The 19,252-nt window shown below is 35.2% G+C and overlaps 4 protein-coding genes across 8 annotated transcripts; 1 reads left to right on the forward strand and 3 right to left on the reverse strand.

Moving 5' to 3' along the window:
- Positions 1-1,382: 1,382 nt before the first annotated feature.
- TPR4 (Tetratricopeptide repeat (TPR)-like superfamily protein) lies at positions 1,383-5,972 on the reverse strand. Of its 3 annotated transcripts, XM_020367321.3 has the most exons (8): positions 5,832-5,972; positions 5,543-5,580; positions 4,357-4,879; positions 3,835-4,007; positions 3,549-3,627; positions 3,231-3,458; positions 2,468-2,640; positions 1,383-1,909 (listed from the first exon to the last, which is right to left on the reverse strand). In XM_020367321.3, the coding sequence occupies exons 3-8, from the start codon at positions 4,837-4,839 to the stop codon at positions 1,852-1,854; spliced, it is 1,194 nt and encodes a 397-aa protein (XP_020222910.1). In that variant the 5' UTR covers positions 4,840-4,879; positions 5,543-5,580; positions 5,832-5,972; the 3' UTR covers positions 1,383-1,851. The 3 variants fall into 3 exon arrangements, with proteins under 3 accessions (XP_020222910.1, XP_020222909.1, XP_082916031.1); XM_020367320.3 differs by lacking the exon at positions 5,543-5,580 and having other exon boundaries at positions 5,832-5,969; XM_083059905.1 differs by lacking the exons at positions 1,383-1,909; positions 2,468-2,640; positions 5,543-5,580 and adding an exon at positions 2,768-2,987 and having other exon boundaries at positions 5,832-5,969.
- LOC109805288 (uncharacterized) lies at positions 5,607-8,168 on the forward strand. Its single transcript, XM_020367317.3, has one exon. The coding sequence runs from the start codon at positions 6,031-6,033 to the stop codon at positions 7,936-7,938; it is 1,908 nt and encodes a 635-aa protein (XP_020222906.1). The 5' UTR covers positions 5,607-6,030; the 3' UTR covers positions 7,939-8,168.
- A 182-nt stretch (positions 8,169-8,350) lies between these two features.
- On the reverse strand, positions 8,351-13,412 carry LOC109805289 (3-isopropylmalate dehydratase large subunit, chloroplastic). Its single transcript, XM_020367318.2, has 15 exons — positions 13,253-13,412; positions 12,916-13,053; positions 12,656-12,826; positions 11,893-12,045; positions 11,708-11,776; positions 11,503-11,619; positions 11,148-11,222; positions 10,928-11,005; positions 10,749-10,844; positions 10,394-10,443; positions 10,011-10,065; positions 9,751-9,882; positions 9,278-9,325; positions 9,030-9,188; positions 8,351-8,692 (listed from the first exon to the last, which is right to left on the reverse strand). Exons 1-15 carry the CDS (start codon positions 13,286-13,288, stop codon positions 8,555-8,557), a joined length of 1,515 nt encoding a protein of 504 aa, XP_020222907.1. The 5' UTR covers positions 13,289-13,412; the 3' UTR covers positions 8,351-8,554.
- Positions 13,413-15,004: 1,592 nt separating this feature from the next.
- LOC109805090 (uncharacterized) lies at positions 15,005-18,054 on the reverse strand. 3 transcript variants are annotated; one of them, XM_020367044.3, is made up of 3 exons: positions 17,926-18,054; positions 17,339-17,669; positions 15,005-15,285 (listed from the first exon to the last, which is right to left on the reverse strand). In XM_020367044.3, the coding sequence occupies exons 2-3, from the start codon at positions 17,643-17,645 to the stop codon at positions 15,230-15,232; spliced, it is 363 nt and encodes a 120-aa protein (XP_020222633.1). In that variant the 5' UTR covers positions 17,646-17,669; positions 17,926-18,054; the 3' UTR covers positions 15,005-15,229. The 3 variants fall into 3 exon arrangements, with proteins under 3 accessions (XP_020222633.1, XP_020222634.1, XP_082916032.1); XM_020367045.3 differs by having other exon boundaries at positions 17,339-17,784; positions 17,926-18,042; XM_083059906.1 differs by having other exon boundaries at positions 17,339-17,803; positions 17,926-17,998.
- Positions 18,055-19,252: the final 1,198 nt, after the last annotated feature.

Here is a 19,252-nt window from a genome sequence, read left to right on the forward strand (position 1 = left end):
GAAGAAATTAACGAGAATTTCGATAGAAGCGGGGTTGTTAAAATGGAGGAAATTTTGAGGGTTATTAATGATTATAAAGTTGATTTTTTTTAATCATATTGTATGTCCGATTTTAAAGAGACAATAAAAGAAAAAGGAGGGAGCAGTAGAAATGAGAATATTAAGGTATGAGACATTAGTAAAAACAATAAATCACATGGTTTTTAGGTTTTGTGAGAGGGAGATCCAAAAAATAGAAGAAGTTTTCGAGATAGATCTCCTAGTAAAATGTCTAAAACTTTGGTCTTTTACCTAGTTAAATCACAAATCACGTTGTGTAATCGATGTAACCACTAACTTTTATTGTTATCATATAAACATTTTGTAGACTTTATGTAAGTTTTATATGAATTATATAACATGAATTATATAACGTACAAAAGATACTTTTTATTTTTACAAATTATTTTTGAAATGGTAAATAATAAAAATTATATAACAGTAAATGATTATCAAAATTACAGTCAATTATAAAGTAAAACTTAAATAAAATAAAATAATTTGTAATCTGTAAAAAGATAATTATAAAGATAAAATTGTCTAAAAATATGAACACTAAATAAAACAAACCCTTTAATAATAATATAGATTAATAATATAGATATACATGTAATCACTTTTTATTCAAAGAATTCAGTTTGACACGTGATACACATGTTATTATTGAGATAATTCAGTATCTACAACTCCATCTCAATACAATACGTGATATTTTGTTTTTGGTTAACAATGATATTCCTGGCCGAAAGTTATGATTAATTTCGCAAAGTACTGAAATATATTTAAGAGTATAATCTCTCTTATCAAATGTTTTGTGATACATATAAACTTGAGAATCAAACTCTTGAATATATGCTTAAGGATAAAATTATTTGCCAATTATAGCATATAACAAGTTAATCCAATACCAACTAGCAGATCAGCTTTGTAGCTTGGTAGGTGTGGAAGTTGCTTTTTAATGTTATTTTATAAGAAACGTACTCTTATCCCTACAAAAAGGGGTAGAGCATACTTGTGTTAATGGTGTCCTTGTTTCCTTTATTGTGCTCATGTTGTTGAATACTCTTATCCCTACAAAAAGGGGTAGAGCATACTTGTGTTAATCGTGTCCTTGTTTCCTTTATTGTGCTCATGTTGTTGAATGTAGATCCGTGATGAATTTTGACTGAATGCAGTAAATGTTCAGAAAATCAGAAACAAGTGTTAAAGAATTGTTATCTCGTGTTGACTTGTAATGATCCTATTTATACAACCCAATGTTCAGCCAGTAAATTTTGGACTTTACCTGGACATAAGCTTTGCCATTACGTTTAACAAAAGCTAAGATAGTTTTACCGTTGATCGGAACTTTGAAATTCATTTTTTTTTTTTAAATTCATTTTTTTTTTTAAACAAACAGGCTAATAGTAGTACCAACCAAACTAGAATAAGGCCCATCAACTAGACAGAGAATACTCCCAATGACTGCACCACTGATTTGTGAAAGGGATATCTCTAATTAGTTGAGCTTTTAACATTACCATGAATCATTTCGTGTAAACTATTCTTGTCCTGCTGCAAGTTAGATACATGTTATTCTAAAAAAATGAAAAGTTCGGCAAAAATTGCAATTAGTAAAGAAATATGATTTTTCTTTATTCTAGATGAGTTAAACTTGCCGCTTCTCTGTGTTGATTGTTGTATGGTTTTCTTTATTCACCTGAAACTACGAGCATTTATTGACACCTGCTCTGGCAACCTGTCTTGTAAATTTGTAACAGTCATGGCATTTTCCTGCAGAAGATCTCTTGAACGTGAACTTGCCTTTAAATTTCAGCTTTCCCCATCGTCTGTTTCCCAGAGAAAGCAGGTATATGCAGCAAGAACATTGCTGAAACCAGAGAATTTGTAATGTAAACAATTGCATCTTAATTACTTACAGAAGGTTATTTATTCTATACGGATTCAAAATTAAGGGCTCAAGGACATGGGCTCACGTATACTGTGCATTGCACACTAGTTAGAAAAGATGATTCAACAATTCTTTCAAAGTTGGATTTACTTTAAATCAAGGACTAGTCAGCTATGAATTTATCTCTCCTATTTTTGAGCATTATACAGACGTGAATTGTGAAGTAATAAAAGATTTTATATAGAGTAAATTATATTGACACTCTAAGATTTCATGAGATTGTACTTATAACCTCTTGCTTTTTTAATATTTACAGCAAAATCCCTTATAGAGGCTCACAATGTAATATTTTCAAACAATTATGGGAGTTAATGTAATGTTTAAGAGATGTCAATGCAATATTTTTCAAACAATTAAGGAGAGTTAGTGTAGCGGTAGAAAAAGTAGGGAGTGTGTACAATTTCACGAAACCTCATAGAGATGTCTATGTAATTTACTATTTTATATATCATTAAAAATGTTTCTCCAAAATTTTACCTATCCCCAGGGGTAGCTTGAACTGCTTGCTCAAATAAAAACGAAGCCTTTTCCTGATCACGATGAAGTTCCCAAACTAGCTTAGCATATTCTGATATCATTTCACCGTCACTGGGATCAGCTACTATTGCCCGTGAGTAGTAATCCTCTGCTGCTTGAAGATCTCTCTTGGACTATACATTCAAAGTGGAGAAGGGAGAAGAGGAATGTAATTTTATAAGACTCAGAATTCTCTAACTATAGGCAAAAACCAAGTAATAACAAGTTTACAATCAAGTGAATTCTCATGCTTACCACGTGTCGGAGATGCATAATTCTATTATGGTAGTTATGATTTATATAAAGGGGCTATAGTGCAAACTGCAAAGCCCCGTGCTCGTTGAAAATTTCATTTTAAACCAAAAGAGGCTCCACCAACTAATCTTTGTTAATGCCTCAATTGTTATTTGGTCCAACTGTTGATAACTGCCCAGTGCCCAGTAAGAGGCAGGTTGATTAAAGTCATAAATGAGTATTCTGTCTAAGGATTTCCCTCCCAGCAAATAAAAAACAAAAATGTTTTAGCATAAAAAGAACAGAAAAACAATGGTAAAAAAACTTTCATCAGTCAAACTATAAGACACCTTAAGAAGCTTTCATGTGTTGTAGGTACATATAAAAAATTTAGATATAGAAGCATCACTTGGTGTTTAATCATTCCTAACATAATTCCTGAAAGATGTGTGTGACTGTGAACATTAAAATAAGAATAGAAAAGCCTCACCTGTAACAGAAACTGAGCATACTTTTTCAGAAACAAAGGATTGTTTGGATTTTCATCAAGCATCTTCTTAAAATAATCTTCAACATTACTTTGTTCACCACAATCAGATGTCGTAATATGTGCTGCATCAACCTCTTGTCCAGCTGCAAGGACTGAGAGTTGGCTAATTGTATGACTTTCTTCTATGGAGGTCTTCACAGTTTCAGTCTTTTGTTTTTCCATGTCATTCTGCGCTCAATTATAAACTGAGTATTAAATAACCAACTTGTTCCATTTGGAAGACCCCTAGGAAAAGAAAAGAACAGAGGAAAAAAGCACCTGAATTTCATGTTCTCCATCTTCATTCTCATCATCTTCAATTTTCCAGAGAAAACTAGCATATGCTGCAAGGACAGGGCTGAAAATGATAGATACATTACATGTTTAACGTTATCTTTTAGTCATGGAAAGCTCAATATTTTGCTAGCGTAAATAGAAGCTTTCAGTTTCTTCAGATTACAATGAGGTTGAAATTGAAGAGCAACTTCTAGGCCAGCAGTAACTGATGATATTTTAAGCTTTTAAAAAAATGGCTATGGCATATTTGTCTGCGTGGGTTATCTACCTGTCTTGAGGTGCAGCTTCAACTGCACGTTCAAAATAGACCAATGCTCTATCCTTGTCATGATGGTTCTCCCACACCAGCTTCGCATACTGCATCAAGATTTCGCCATCATTAGGATCCGCCAACGTAGCCCGAAGAAAGTACTCCTCAGCCCCTTGAAGGTCTCCATTAGACTATCAGTATTCAGCAGATATAAAAAAATTAGATGTCAGCATCTGAGAAGAACTATATGACTATCATGCTTGTCTCTAAGAAACTAAAGGACGATGATTAAAAAAAGTTTCATTTCATTTGTCAACCATGCATGTCTCCTAGAAACATAATCAACTCTTGTATCAATTATTTTTAAAAGAAGAGTTACCCTCTTGGGATTTATCACAAATATGATACGTTCAATCCAAAACTATCACCTGAATCTATTAGTTTCTGAATCAAAATTGATGTCTCTTTCTGAATCGAAGAACACACAAACTAAACCGAAATGTACAATGTTTACAATGAGTTTCATGACAGAAGACTCACTTGTAAAAGCTGTGCATACTTTTTGAGAATCAAAGGGTGGCAGGGATACTCATCAACCATCCTCTTGTAATACCCTTCAAGATCCTCACTATCATGCAAGTTGGGATTAAACATATCATCACTGATAAGTTTATCAGATCCTAGCACACCCTCAACTCCAAGCCCTGATGCCAGATACATGGGGGGACTAGCTGGTTCAGCATCTTCTTCCTCTTCAATACTCAATTTGTGGATCCCACTTGACCAATCATTCTCATTCTCATGCTCTCTTTCCTCAATCAAATCCATCTTGTTCCTCTCAAAGCTGAACTCACCACTTCCTGTGGCTTCCAAACTCTGTCCATTCGGAAGAGTTTTCTTCAAAACTTCTTCCATGTCACCACCTCCATGAGGGTTGTTGTATATTGAAAATGATGGAGCTGAATGCAAAGTTGACTCAAAGTCATCCTCCATCTGTGACTTGGGACTATGCAAGTCGTCCATGGAGCTTGCAAAGCAACAAGATATGCGAATAGCGAAGTTGCTACAATTACAAGAGTTGTTAAAAGTTGAGAAGTAGAATAATGAAGAGCAGTGCTTAAAAAGCAAGGTCAATGTTAGATATTGCTAGCAATAATATGGTAAGAGACTACGTTATTGAGAAAACGAGTGTTTCTAGTTAATCAGCATTCTCGTCCAAGCTTTTCAATTATCTTGCTTTAACTGACGTAGATCCAAATCCAAGTCGAAGGCGACGGTTAATAAAACAACAACAATAGTAATTATTATTAGTGTAAAAAAATACATTATCCATCCATTCAAAGTCACCGCTAACTATCGAGATTTATCGTTTACGCTAAATTAAGCTTTTCATGCCAAAATTTTGTCCATTAAATAATTAAAATGTAACAAATATGTGTCCCGTCATTTATTTGTATAAATTAGCAAATCTTATATACTTGTTCATTTATAAATTAATACAAATCAATACTACATTTCTGTTAATTGATTGACAAAATTTGGGGGTTAGAATCTTAATTTTAACAATATAAAGAGTTAAAATAAAGAAAAGGAAAATCACTTATAAATAAAGATAATAGAAGGACAAAAATGTAGTGAAAGGAAAGTAATTTTAGTTTTGGATCTCGAGTTATGTGAAACAAGGTCAAAAGCAGCGAGATGAACGTGAGTGTTGAAGAAGCATCACATGAAAGTACTCCAATTAAAGAAGCTATTCCTTGTAGTCTGCACACCGCCAATAATAAATAAACGTGGGGTTCAGTCACAACTATATTCATTTGTCAAAAAAATAAATGTACGTGGATGAGTATTGGTAATTGGTAATTGGTAATTGGTAATTGGTTATTTGTTATTCTAAAAAAAGGGTATATATGCAATGATAGAGAGTGGGGCGAAAAGAGCGGTGAGAAGCAAGGGTAGAAAACAAATGGATGGGATGGGGGAGAGTGTAGGTTTTGGGGTGTGGTTGGGGTTACCGTTCATGTCACCTCGCCCTGCCTCGTCGTCCTCTCCGTGGACGAGCGCGAGTGCCACCCCGCCACCAGCCCGCCCCCGAAAGCGCAGCTTCTTCACCTTCCCATTCTCCTGGAACACCAAAACCCTAAAGCGCTCCAAAACCGTGGATAAGCTCTACAAAACATACATCCAATCCTACAAACTCAAATAAGAGACAGAATGTCCCCTCCCTTCCAATTGCTGGAGCTGAATGTCATATCGGCCCAGGACCTGGCCCCAGTGGGCCGGAACATGAGGGCCTACGCGGTCTCATGGCTCCACCCGGACAGGAAGCTATCCACGCGCGTGGACACGCAGGGGCAGACGCAGCCCACGTGGAACGACAAGTTCGTATTCCGCGTGGACGAGGAGTTCCTCTACTCCGACACCTCCGCCATCACCATCCACATCTACGCCCTCCATTGGTTCAAAGACATCCACGTGGGGACCGTCCGCGTCCTCCTCGCCAACCTCCTCCCTCCCCCCGCCGATCCCAACCACCGCGCCCCCCTCGCCATGCGCTTCGTCGCCCTCCAGGTCCGCCGCCCCTCCGGCCGCCCCCAGGGGATCCTCAACATCGCCTTCAGCCTCCTCGACACCTCCATGCGCAGCATGCCGCTCTACAACCACAACGCCTCCGCCCTCGGCTACCGCCACCTCATGGGAGAGAAGGACGCCTACCACACCCACAACCACCTCTTCCCCTCCCCCAAGCCCGACCTCCGCCGCACCAAGAGCGACACCAGCTCCATGCTTGCCCCACGACCCCTCGCCGACAAGGACAAACCCAACTCCGCCTCCCAACTCAGCGTCAAAGGCAAGACCAAGAAATCCAACTCCGTTATCAGCACCGGCACCGGAAAGGAAAACAGCTCCGTCCTCAGCGACACCGTTTTGCCTTGGAAGGTTAAAAGCGGAAAAGCAAGCCCCAATCCCGATGACATTCTCCACATCGATCCACCGCTGTCGCATTACACCAACAACGACGTCGTTCAAGAGGTTTTTCATAATTATTATGAGGATGATCCCCACACCTACCCAACCGAAGCAAATCACGTTCAGGAACACTATCAAGAACAAGAACAACAACACCAACACATTCCTGTTAACAATTTTCATTACCAAGTTCGCGCCTCGCCCCAACCGCATTACCGAAACTCTCCGGCGCCGCAGTATATGGCTTCTCCCAAGCCACACTTTCTAAACTCTCCGGCACCCAAGTTCAGGAATTCTCCGGCGCCGCAGTTCATGCCTTCGCCCGCGCCCAAGTATAAGAGTTCGCCGGCGCCGCAGTATATGCCTTCTCCCAAGCCTCAATTTAAAAACTCGCCGGCGCCGCAGTACATGGCTTCTCCGGCGCCGCAGTTTAGGAATTCTCCGAAGCCGCAGTTTCTGAACTCGCCGAAGCCGCAGTTTAAGAATTCGCCAATGCCGCAGTACATGGCTTCTCCGAAGCCGCAGTTCAAGAATTCTCCGAAGCCGCAGTACATGGCGTCGCCGGCGGTGGCGCAGTTTCGGAGCTCGCCGGCGGTGTCGAAGTTCCACCCGGCGGTGGGATACGGCGGGTCGCGGAGGGGGACGCCGTTGCATCCGCTGGCGAAGGGGAGCGGCGGGTTCGAGTACATGACGCCGCGGAGGTCGAACCTGGGGAACATGGGGCCGGTGATGATGACGGAGTCGGAGCTGGGGCCGTCGCCGTCGGAGGTGGCGGCGGCGATCGCGAGGAATCCGGTGATCGACGACGGGGAGGACTCGACGGTGGGAGGGTGGAGCCTGGCGGAGAGCGTGGAGGGTTTGCAGTCGAAGATGGAGAGGTGGCGGACGGAACTGCCGCCGGTGATCGACCAAGGCGAATTGTCAAGCTTTCCGACGTCGTCCAAAACGAGCACCAAAGCGAGCGTTAAATCGAGCCGCCACTCGCGGAGGCACACCGACGGTGGCAGCGGGGGCGGGTTGTTCTCTTGCTTTAGTAATATCTGCGGCGTTGAGTGCTCCATCGTTTGCGGCGGCGACCCCAAGGGAAAGAAGAAGAAGAAGCAGCTCCGCCGCCGCGCTTCCTCCGCCGGCGGCAATACCAGCCTCGTCTGAGTGTGTCCTAACTCAACCACAGCAACATACCGAGGCAAAGGACAATGCTGTAATTTTATTCATTCTTTATTACTCATCTCTTCTTTTTGTGCTTCTAAGGCATCACTTCCCTATTGTTTGATGGATTAATTGGTTGGGACTTGGGACGCAACAATGCAACATAAACCCATACAATACACACATTTATTTATTTATTTATATAGAATGAATCTCGTGTAAGTATTTGATTATTGCATTACCTTGGTGATTGACGAGTTTGTTTGTTTGGTTGTTTCAAATTACACTTTATAATAAGATGTGCTTAATTCCCAAGGTTGTTTTTTTGGATCTGCTTGCTTTGTATTATTCTTTTGTTGTAATGCGTGAATTTCAACAGAAACCGTAGCAATCTATCTCGACAATTTTCCAAGAGTTGTAATTGTAAAAATACCGTGGATTGATGCCGCAAAGTTGTAACACAACAACATGCTCTACGCTTACAAGATAATTTATAAGTAGCAACTTGACTTTCAACACATAATTCTGGTTCTAGCATAGAATTTGTTTGAGCTCTATTACTTTATTTTTCCAATTAGGTAGAAACTGCTTTCTAGTCTACACATCGTAGCTTGTCTATCTATAAAAACTTTCTGGGATCAGTTACGAAACCAGTTAGTGCAGATGCTGCTGCAGTATAGGGAGAAGCAAGATATATCTGGCCTTCCAGGTGTCCCATCCGACCAGGGAAATTTCGATTTGTTGTTGAGACACAGACCTACATTGAGAGTCCTTTCATCAGTTACACTTACATCAGAAGGAAAACAATAACAAAAGTTGTTGGCATATCATATCATACGTCCCTCCTTGGACATGAAATGTTCTGATCTTCTCATTTAACTCCACTTTTTCTTAATGTCGGTTAATTCTAAAATCCCAACAACATTTTAGGTTCCATGATATTGGCTCTGAACAAATAATAAATGATCTTTACATGATGATGCTTCCAAGGGTTCAAATATTTTGGCTACAAACTAAGATTTTCTTTTTTAAGCAATAGCAATATATTAAGAGTTAGCGTAAGTTGGTTTACTGACATAGTGTAATAGTTTTACCTGGGGTTCATTCAAACGTCCATATGTGTCTCTTGGGCCACCCATACATGCAGCACAACTAGGACTTGCAGGAGGATCACAGCCAGCTTCTTCAAATATCTTTGAACAAGTCTTGCCACCTGACCCAGGTACCTCAAGTGTATATAAGTCCATCCAAACCTGGAAATAATGACAATGTTGGTGATTAACACTTAATGAAACAGGGAACACATCCCATGTCTTGAATAAAATAGTGCACCTTAACAGACCTTTTGTGTAGCAGGAACAAGAAAAGTAGGAACTTTGACAGTTTTTCCCTGCAGGGGAACCCGTTTCATAATGTTAAAAAATGGTTTAAAAAAAAAAAGAGAAAACAGAACAATAACTAATGTTTACTGAGCTGAAAAATTAAAAATAAGAACCCCATAAACACACTATTCTGCATAACGGTGCAGTCTCAAAAGAAGCTAGAATAAATTGTACCAAGATCAAATACTTAAAATTGTCTCCCATACTTTGATTATAAAACATCATGTCTTCCGTTTATGTGTTGAAAGAATTATAGTTCACTAACTCATTTGCAAAAGTTACATATGGCCTATAGTCTAACATAGATATTGAAGAAAACATAACATGTTTGTCCCACCAGAATCTAGAAAGTTAATGGTTTTCCATCATAAAATATATGCAATTTGCATGTTAGAAAGAAAGTGAATGAAAAAGAAAATTATAGTACACATACACCAGCTAAGAAAACTTTTGCTGCTGCCATGAAGTCTTCAGTCTTTCCACCAGTGCATGATCCAATGTATACTCTGTCAATTTTCACATTGTTGCATTCTCTTGCCAAAGCACGATTATCAGGGGAATGTGGCTGTGTGGTGGTTCAAACATATTACATTATATCGGTAATCAAACACTGAATTTTTACAATACAAGATTCTTAACATTTTTAAGGAAAAATGAAGATTAAAAGATATGATCAAGTTAAAGTAAAGGTACCTTTGCAACCAATGGTTCCATCTTTGATACATCAAATCTATACTTGGCTAGAAATCTAGCACATCAAAATAAAATAAATAAATAAATAATTCGAAAGAATCACATAAGAAAAAACAAAGGGGGGAAATATATGAATTGTTCTGAAAATGTGCTGGTCTTTATTATTAGACATGAGTAAGAATATAAGATAACTAGCTCTTGAAGTCACCCAATTACTCATCACAGGCCATATTTTGATGAAATATGAAATTTCATCTTGTCGGATATAAACTCATTATTAGACCATTATAAAACTTTTACCCTAGTGGTCAATAAGAAATAGCTGACATCTTTAAATCACATTATATTTGTATATGTATATATGGAGAGCAAACAGAACTTGCCTTGCATTATCATCACTAAAAACTGGCTCATATGGTACAGAAGTCTTATCCTGTGCAAAACAACTAAACAGTATAAAATCCACGGCAACGAGAGAAAGGGGAAACAATTAAGATGTGAAAACTCTATAAAGTAAAGCAAAACTTATTACGCACGCTAACATGTACCGCAGAAGCTTATTTCAAGAATTACTGAACTAGCCCATCTTTTTTCTTTTTTTGTTAATTGAAAATTCAGCATCTTGCATGTGTATTTATAAGCAGATGCATACAAAATTAGTACATGCTTTCTACCAAAGAGAGGAGCGAAACAATGAAATTGGGAAAAACATTAAGGGCACTGATCAACTCCGACAACCTCAAGGTATTTGTATGTGGTTTTATCAGCAGCAACAATACCATTTTTCCCTCCAGCTTCCACGACCATGTTGCACAGTGTCATCCTTTCTTCCATCTACAAGACAACAATCGGAAAGTCATATAGTTGTGCGAATAGCAGCATAGAGAAAGGAAACAAAAAAATTAAAGTATACATACACTTAAACTCTCAATTGTTGTCCCAGCAAACTCCATCGTTTTATATGTTGCACCAGACATGGATATTTCACCAATGATCTGAATGATGGCCAATGTTTTCAAATGGCAACAGCACAGACAGAAAACAGTATTATAAATTATAATATTCTCGTGTCACATAATCTTAATTAACCGCATTTTATTCAAATGGAGAATCATGTGAAAGAAACCCATCACCCACATTCAAAATTAGATCCTTTGCAAGCAAATAGCTGGGCATTTCACCATCCAGTATAAATCTTAATGTTGGAGGCACCTGTAATTGAAGTATATTTAGTACATTTGGCAGTGGTTGATAACAACAAATACCAAGAGTTTATTTGGATATGAGTTAGAAGCGTTTTTTTGAGTTTTTCTACCAAAAATTAAGAGAATTTTTCGATAGAAAAATTCTCAAAAACGTTTCTAAACTTATATCTTTATAAATTCAAAGAATATATAAAGGTCTAACATCCATCTTGAAAGGCCTTGACCTTCATGAACAAAGTCTAAGTGTTTTTCATTTAATAATAAAATGATGATATTTGTTTACTTGCCTTGAGTAAGATCTTCCCTGTCCCTAATATAAAAGCTGCATCAGTGTTACCAACTCCTGTGGCAAACTGGCCAAATGCTCCAGCTGATGTGGTGTGAGAATCAGTACCAAACAAGACCTGTTATCATATATAAAGTGATCAGAACAGCTTTAAGACCTGTAGGTTTCAAATTTTAACATGTCTTAGTTTTGTTAACAGAAGTCACCTCTCCAGGTCTGCAATGACCCTCCTGTGCTAGAGCAACGTGACAAACACCTTTATAATCAGGATTAGCCTGCAATGTATAAATTATTATGCGGTCTATAATATTTATTCAAGATACTGCTTTATTTCACGCAATAAAACTTTATTTATTGATGGTTAATAATTAAGAAAACTCTGAAACCGTACCCTGAAGTTACTGCGATCTTGAATATCATAAAAGTACTTGATATCTTGCTCCACACAAAACTCTCTTGCAATATCCACATTCCGGTGTGCGCGTTCATCATTCGTGAATATGTAATGATCAGGGATAACCACAATCTTTTCACGATCCCAAACCTTTAGTATAAAAAATTTATATTTTTATTCCATGCCATATAGTACGTATGTGATATATCATTAAAAAGTTTACTTATAACTATAACCACGTGAAAATTCAGACATTTTCTAACGACCATGTATTCACTTATTAGTAAACTACATCTTGCTACCCCCAACAATAGGTCAACATCAAAATAATAAGAATAATAACAAATCACCAAAATTTTGCAAATTATGTCACCTAACTTCTAAAATTTTGCACATTTTATCATCTCATTAATCAATTGTATAATATCGTTAATTGATTATTGATATGACATGTTAATTATTGACATGGATTAATGACATAACATATTATGTTGACAGTTAACATGACACATGATTGTTAACATGTTCCGTTACCTATCAACTAATTACATTAGAAGTTTAACAACTAACAATGGGATAAAATATATGGAATTTTGAAAGTTGAGGAATAAAATATATGATTCCAAAGTTGGTGTCAAAATTCACAAAATCGTAAAATATGAATCAGAAAAAATGCTATGAAGTATCAAGTTTACTTTAACTTTAACTGGTCAGCATAACTTGGCACCATAGAAAGTTTGGTGATAGAATATTGATATACCTTTGCAGTGTTGCCGAACTGTTTCTTGAAAATTCCAGATATACCTGGACAAGTGATATCATTGATCATCAAAACATCCACATTTGTCCATGCGTTTTCCCCCGGACTCACCTCACTTTTCTCTGCAGCTCTAGCCAGAATCTTCTCTGTCGCAGTCATTGGAATTTTGGTCTACAGTGCAGCAACACCCACCAATATTAGCACTAACATTTTGTGAGCTTATCAATGGAAAACATGGAAGAAAAGAAAGTGAGCACAACTGAGCCAGTTGCAGAAGGGCGGGGTTTCTTCTGGGGTGACACAACGGAAACAATCTTCTTTGATGATGTTTTCTTGCATTTCTGTTCCTGTCTAATTATAGAGGTTGATGAAGAAAAAGCAAAGAAACCCAAGTCTTTCTGAAACAAAAAAAAAAGAAAAAAGATCATAGTTACATATTTGTGTTAATTTATTAGAAAATACAATAAATGAATACATTGAATCGATTTAAAATTGAGGAGCTTAGAATCTGAGAAAGCAATTGTTATAGCCTATGATAACAGGATTAAACATTAATAATATTGTAGTGTGTGAATGTAAGGTTATTAGTAGAAAGACCTTGCAAGTGATAACAGGTGAAGTGGTGAATGACATGATTGAAGCAGGGTAGGTTGATTAGATGATAAAGAGGTTTTATTTTCAAGCGTTAGGGTGAGGGTGAGGGAGAGGATGTGAAGAACAAATCGGAAACGGAAGTGGATATTTCTAGTCACTTCCATTGTATGAAGCAGCTTATGACCACTTTCTACAATGAACAGTGGGGGCAATATTGACTTTTGAATCCTATATATTACAGAATAATACTTTTCTATGAACTCTATCATTTAAAGTTACTTGGCCATCACGAAACACTCTGTTTTTAACTATATTTTCATACAAAACATTCTCACATGGGGAGTCAAAATCCAAAATTACTATAAAAATAGAGCAATTTTTGTTACATATATGTTAAACTTACTAAACTAAATATATTTATAATATTTCTAAAAATTATGATTATAAAAAACATAATCCCTTGGAAATAAAATTCTTAGAAATATAAAAATATTTTGAATGCCAATTGCCAGATGCTCCAATGAGTAAGAGCTATAAAGACGTTAATAGTAATTCCTCGCACGAGGAATTGCAAGAAATAGTGAGACCTAATTTTCTTTTTCTCCAAAATTGAATGTGTCAAAAGTTACTAGCAATCTAGCAAAAGTCCTTATCATGGTATTTTTCAATCAAAATTGATCACATAAAATTAACACTCGATTATCTTATCAAGACACAAATTTTAATTACGGAAAGGCTTTGATAAAAAGATTATATCCATTTGAATATATATGTTTTTTTCATGAGTCGTGGAAACCATTTAAAAGTGCATTTTCCTTCTCTCGTGTTAATCTTTACCACTCATTAAAATTATATAATCAAATAGTAGTTATGTTACTTCTATTTTAAACAGTATATGCATTAAAATAGAGCGATGGAATATCAATTAGTTTTGCCTCTTCCAAATCACTTATGGCATGATCCCTAATTCTACATTTTAAACGATCCCTAATAAATCACTTACGGCATGATCCGTCCTTTATTTCTCTCATTTATTCCTTAATTCTACCTCCACTTTTGGTGTAACGCGCCAGATAAACTTTTCTTTGAATGACTTTTGTATTTTTTCAATCTTAACCTTATTATTCCATTAGATTTGATATCAAACATTCGTTTCTATATCCCTACTAAATCCCCCTTCAGAGAAAAGACATTTAGAGGACTTGCCTCTGTTTTCATTGGGAATGATAGTTCCCTATCAATATTAAGCCATTAGATTAACTCATTTCTTCATGTTCATTACTAGTTACTTGACAAGTTGAAATAAATGCATTACTTGATTAACGATCATTACAAATTTTCAATCTCGAGAATATCATTAGAGTAATTTGATTTAAAAGAAGCAGGAAACATGGAACGTAATTAAGGAACCCTATGAATCCACACAGGCGAATGATGATTTTAGATACCAAATAGCATTTTTGTAACTCTCTTATGAGTCGAAATCATGGACCAAAAGCTCATATTATAATGGTCATTGGTCACAAGTGCAAAACCAGCTCAACTGAAAATTAGCTTGTACGTACGTGTTCAACCAACGGAGTCGTCTAACAGTTATGCCTCAACAAAAGTGAAGGTGGCAATAAAAGGAAGCAACGTTTTTTGCTCATCAAAAATTTTCCATTATATGCATCATGGAAGTCAACAAGACCAGTTTGATGGCAATATTTGAAGGTTGCATCCTCTCAACTTCCAAAATTGTATCTAGTTTTCATCTGTCACCCAAAATTGTTAGATGGATAAAATATATAAGAAAAAAAGTGTTTTTGTCCTTACAATGATAAAATTATCACCTTTTTGACTTCCGCCAAGTTCTACATTGACATGCAATCACAATCACAAAATTATGACAGGATTAAACCTTCCTATGTTATATTGGAAAATATTTATTAGCAGCCTTCTAATGCCCCAAACTTTGAAGTTCTGATAACTAAGAAAATCTCAGACGACTATTTGGGCAGCACCAGGTGAATTTGCATCTTTCCTCACAGTGTCTCCTGGAAAAACACAAAACAAGAACTTAAAAGGCCAAAAATCAAGAAGTAATGCAAAAGCTGTGGTGCATAGAAATCACCCAAGCTGTTGTTAATGTGCATCGAAAAGCTGTTGCAATTAATCTCTAACTCATTAAAAAATATCAATTTTTTACTACAGCTTTACATGATAGCAGTGTTATAATAGTTTATGCACAGAAACAGGCATGTAAAAGAAATTCACAATGTTAGAAAAACTAAATGTGTCTAATGCTATCAGACTGTCAACATTAACAATGCAGACCACATCTTTGGAGTCAAACTGGCAAGAAAAACACAATCTGATTTGAATTATAAATGCTAGCTTTTTTATTACAATGCAATGGTTATATTTATGTGTAAATTTATTCATTTAGCTTGTCCATGATGATGTAATATTGACTACTTCATAATTCAGGGGGTTTTCTCTAACAGATAGTGTACAAGGTTGGAAGAAGTGTTGTATTGGATTTTGTTGGTTTCTTTATTTTCATATTTTTTCAATTTGTTTGAAAATATTTATTGGCCAATATTGTGTACTTCATTTTCAAAAAACTAACTTTTAACAGTTGAACTCAACTAATGTTTTGCCTCCTGTCCTGCTTTCTCTATTCCCCCTACCACTATCTCTGTATCAACTAAAAATTTTCAAATGAAAAGCTAATCTAGAAGATAATCAAAATAAATTCAAAGACAAAAAACAAATTCTTATCAAAATGACCTTTATAATAATTAATATGCATTCTTCTGTTTTTGTTATGAAGTAGCAAAACCAAGAAACATTTTTGTCCAGGATCCTGCTTACCAAATGATTATGGACTAAGCCATTCTTCTTGGATTTTTACCCTTGGAAAATACCTTGGATATTGGGGTAAAAAAATGAAACCAAAACTTAAAAAAATGGAATTGCCATAGCAAGCAACAAATTATCTCCATGGCATTTCAATAGTAATATAATATCACCTCACTTGATAGTGATATACATTTATTTCGAGAATGTGAAGAAGGTTTTGTTCACCTTTTCCAAATTGAACCTTGTTTCATCAAATGTAAGATCTTTTCTAGAAGGAGATGCTAACCATTTATTATAAGGAAGCAAAACTATTAAGTTTTTAATGAAAAATAAAATATTTATTATATTGAAAACACAAAAACTATTTAATAGGACAAAACTTATGTAGTTCCTTAGATGTTTTTTTGTGTGTTCTCCAATCGAGATTGAAATTTTTCTTTGATAATATGTGCGAAAAAGTTTTCATTAGAGGTCAACATAAGTTACCAAGGTGACTCTAATTAACAAAAGCATCTAACAAACTATATCTAAGTTTTGTCCAATTTAATATTTTTCTTCTTCTTAGTAATTGAAAGATTCTAACAATGTATGTGTATTAAATGTTTCTTTACCGTTACCTTTAGGACACTTGTTAGTGAGACCCTTTCTAGAGTTTCTTTTAGAAGCAGAGACCCTTTCTAGAGTGAGTATAAGCATAATAGCAAATATGAAACTAGTTCCCTCCTGAGCAATTGATCACATTATAAGCACAATGACACTCTTAAAACACGCAGAGGATTGGAGTGCAAACATAAAATTACCTCCTAACATAGTGTTTGGTTTGAAGAAAGGGTAGGGTAGGGGAGGGATTACTTTTATTGTTTGCTTCAATTTTTAGGAAGAGAGGGAAGACCGAAGTGGAATGGAGGGAAACAAAACCCCTCCTCATCTAATTATAACCTCCATTCCCTCCAACTTCAGGAGAATTTGAAAGGGAGGGAAGGAGACTTAGCACATTTTGAGTGTAAATGCATAAAGTCCTCCCAATAGTTAAAGCATAACTAGCACAAAACTGTATAGAACATGAATATGATTGTACTAATCAAATATGCTGCAACCAATAGTGAAAATAACTTGTACAATGCATAATTCGCCTCTTCCTTTTTAATCCACAAACAAAACCATTTTCTACATTAACAAAATCAAATTTCAGTTCGCACTAAATGGCTAGAGTCTACAGCAGGGGAAGAGATAGAAATGAATTACCAAAAGTGGCACGTTGAGGAGGTGGGGCTTCCCCGTATATGGCTTGGAGCCTTGCGAGAGGAACCACAGCAGAATCAGTGGAGGCTTCAGCATAAAGCTGCTGTTTCCAGTCCCACATGGTCTTTCTGATGGACTTGTTGGATTTGGTGAGAGATTCCTTCTCAGCCTCAAGAGCCTCAATGGTATTTTGCTGATTCAGAGATCTTACACAAAGTATTCCAAACGAAGCCATTAGACAAACGTTGATCACTGTGTTGTTGTTTGCAGCTCTCTTAGCTACGTCCACTACTCGGTTAACAAACTCCATTTCTTTCCGAAATCAAACCAAACCCTAAGGACAAGCAATTTCAATTGGGAAAACCCAAATTGTCACGAAAATGGGGGAATTTCGGTGATATGTAGAGCAAGAGCACCACAGACCAAAGATTAAGGTCAAATTGCATCCACTGAGATGTTCCATTCCAACTTCAAAATATCAATTTTTTGTTGTATATTTATCACTATCAAAAACATTCTTAAAACTCATACTCAAGAGTGAAAGACAAATATTGAAAATTAAAATTGAAATCATAAGAACACTAACTTACCGGAAATGGCGGCGGACAGCAGCGAGCGGCAGAGAACGACGGAGGCTTTGTCGTCAGCAACGCCAAAGTAGTTAACGTAGCAGAAATGCAATGAAAAGAAAGTAATTAAATTTATTAACAAAAAATAGGGTAAAAAGTAAAAACCGCTTTATCAGTTGTTTACCAAAGTAATCAGAAATTCTACCGCACCCGCTGTAATTGTAAGGGTACCGAAACAGTCATTTTATTTTTATTTTTTTTATTATATTTACTTGTTTTATTTTTATTTTAATTTAATATTTTTAATGATTTATCTGTATAATTTTTTTTTATATCTTTATATTATTTTTATATTTTTTAATTTATATCTTAATGTAGCATCTATTGTAATTAAAAAGTTTAATATTAATATTTTGTTAATATGTTTTAGTTTTTCTTTAATGATAATTTTTTTGAATTTATAGTATAAATTAATTTTTCAGTTGTATTATTTATTTTTTTTATTTTAATGTTTTTATAATATTATTATAATTTTTATTTTTAATTTTTTAATTTTGTCATATATAAACAAACAAATTTATGAAAATTGATCTTTTGATTATTTTTTTTTGAATTAGTCTTTAAGATTGATTCATCTTATACAAATTTTTAATCTAAAATTTATGTTATTTTGAATTTATTTTTTAAAATTTATTTATTCACATAATTTGATGTACCAAAACCCTTCAATTTTCATGGGTACCATAGCAATTCCCAAGTAATTATTATCTTTGTTGCACTTTTCACCTTCTCCATATATAGCATATAAATTAAAATAAACATATCCAAAAAAAAAGTGTTTCTAAAATTTTTTTTAGTTGATTTTTTCAATAATTATATTTTAATAAATTTTCAATCATACCTCTTTTAATTTTTTAATTTTAAATTAAATTTAATATTTAAAATTATTAATAATTTAATATTATAATATAAATTATTTATTGTAAATTTAAAATATTACTTATATTTGTTTTGTAAATTTAAATTATATTTATCTTAAGTACAAAAAAAATTATAATATTAATATTTAATTATGTATAAAAACATCTTATATATAATTAAATATTAGCATTTTAGATTATCACACACATTTATATAGAATTAAAATTTAATTATGTCTAACATTAGACGACAAAAAAAAATGAGAGATTTAAAATGACTATCCTATATTTATTATGATTAAGATTAAGATTATATGTTAATTATTTGAGAAAAGATTTAAATTGAGTGCAACAATTAAATAAAAAATTAATGAAAAATTAAATATATCTAAGATTAAATAAAAATAAAATGAGAGACTATCCTGAAT

This window comes from Cajanus cajan, chromosome 7 (genome assembly GCF_000230855.2).
Source record: "Cajanus cajan strain Asha chromosome 7, NIPB_CcT2T_4, whole genome shotgun sequence".
Classification (NCBI taxonomy): domain Eukaryota; kingdom Viridiplantae; phylum Streptophyta; class Magnoliopsida; order Fabales; family Fabaceae; genus Cajanus; species Cajanus cajan.

What these genes read in the sequence shown, in the direction of transcription:
- TPR4 (XM_020367321.3), bottom strand. Translation starts at nt 4,839, where the DNA reads ATGGACGACTTGCATAGTCCCAAGTCACAGATGGAGGATGACTTTGAG. An exon ending in ATGGAGAACATGAAATTCAG is followed by an intron (nt 3,459 to 3,548) that starts GTGCTTTTTTCC and finishes AATTGAGCGCAG; the next exon opens with AATGACATGGAAAAACAAAA. An exon ending in ATGCTCAGTTTCTGTTACAG is followed by an intron (nt 2,641 to 3,230) that starts GTGAGGCTTTTC and finishes TTGAATGTATAG; the next exon opens with TCCAAGAGAGATCTTCAAGC.
- LOC109805288 (XM_020367317.3), top strand. Translation starts at nt 6,031, where the DNA reads ATGTCCCCTCCCTTCCAATTGCTGGAGCTGAATGTCATATCGGCCCAG.
- LOC109805289 (XM_020367318.2), bottom strand. Translation starts at nt 13,288, where the DNA reads ATGTCATTCACCACTTCACCTGTTATCACTTGCAAG. An exon ending in AAGATCGCAGTAACTTCAGG is followed by an intron (nt 11,777 to 11,892) that starts GTACGGTTTCAG and finishes TATACATTGCAG; the next exon opens with GCTAATCCTGATTATAAAGG. An exon ending in CAAAAGTTTTCTTAGCTGGT is followed by an intron (nt 9,326 to 9,750) that starts GTATGTGTACTA and finishes GTTCCCCTGCAG; the next exon opens with GGAAAAACTGTCAAAGTTCC.
- LOC109805090 (XM_020367044.3), bottom strand. Translation starts at nt 17,645, where the DNA reads ATGGAGTTTGTTAACCGAGTAGTGGACGTAGCTAAGAGAGCTGCAAAC. An exon ending in TCCTCAACGTGCCACTTTTG is followed by an intron (nt 15,286 to 17,338) that starts GTAATTCATTTC and finishes GTGTTTTTCCAG; the next exon opens with GAGACACTGTGAGGAAAGAT.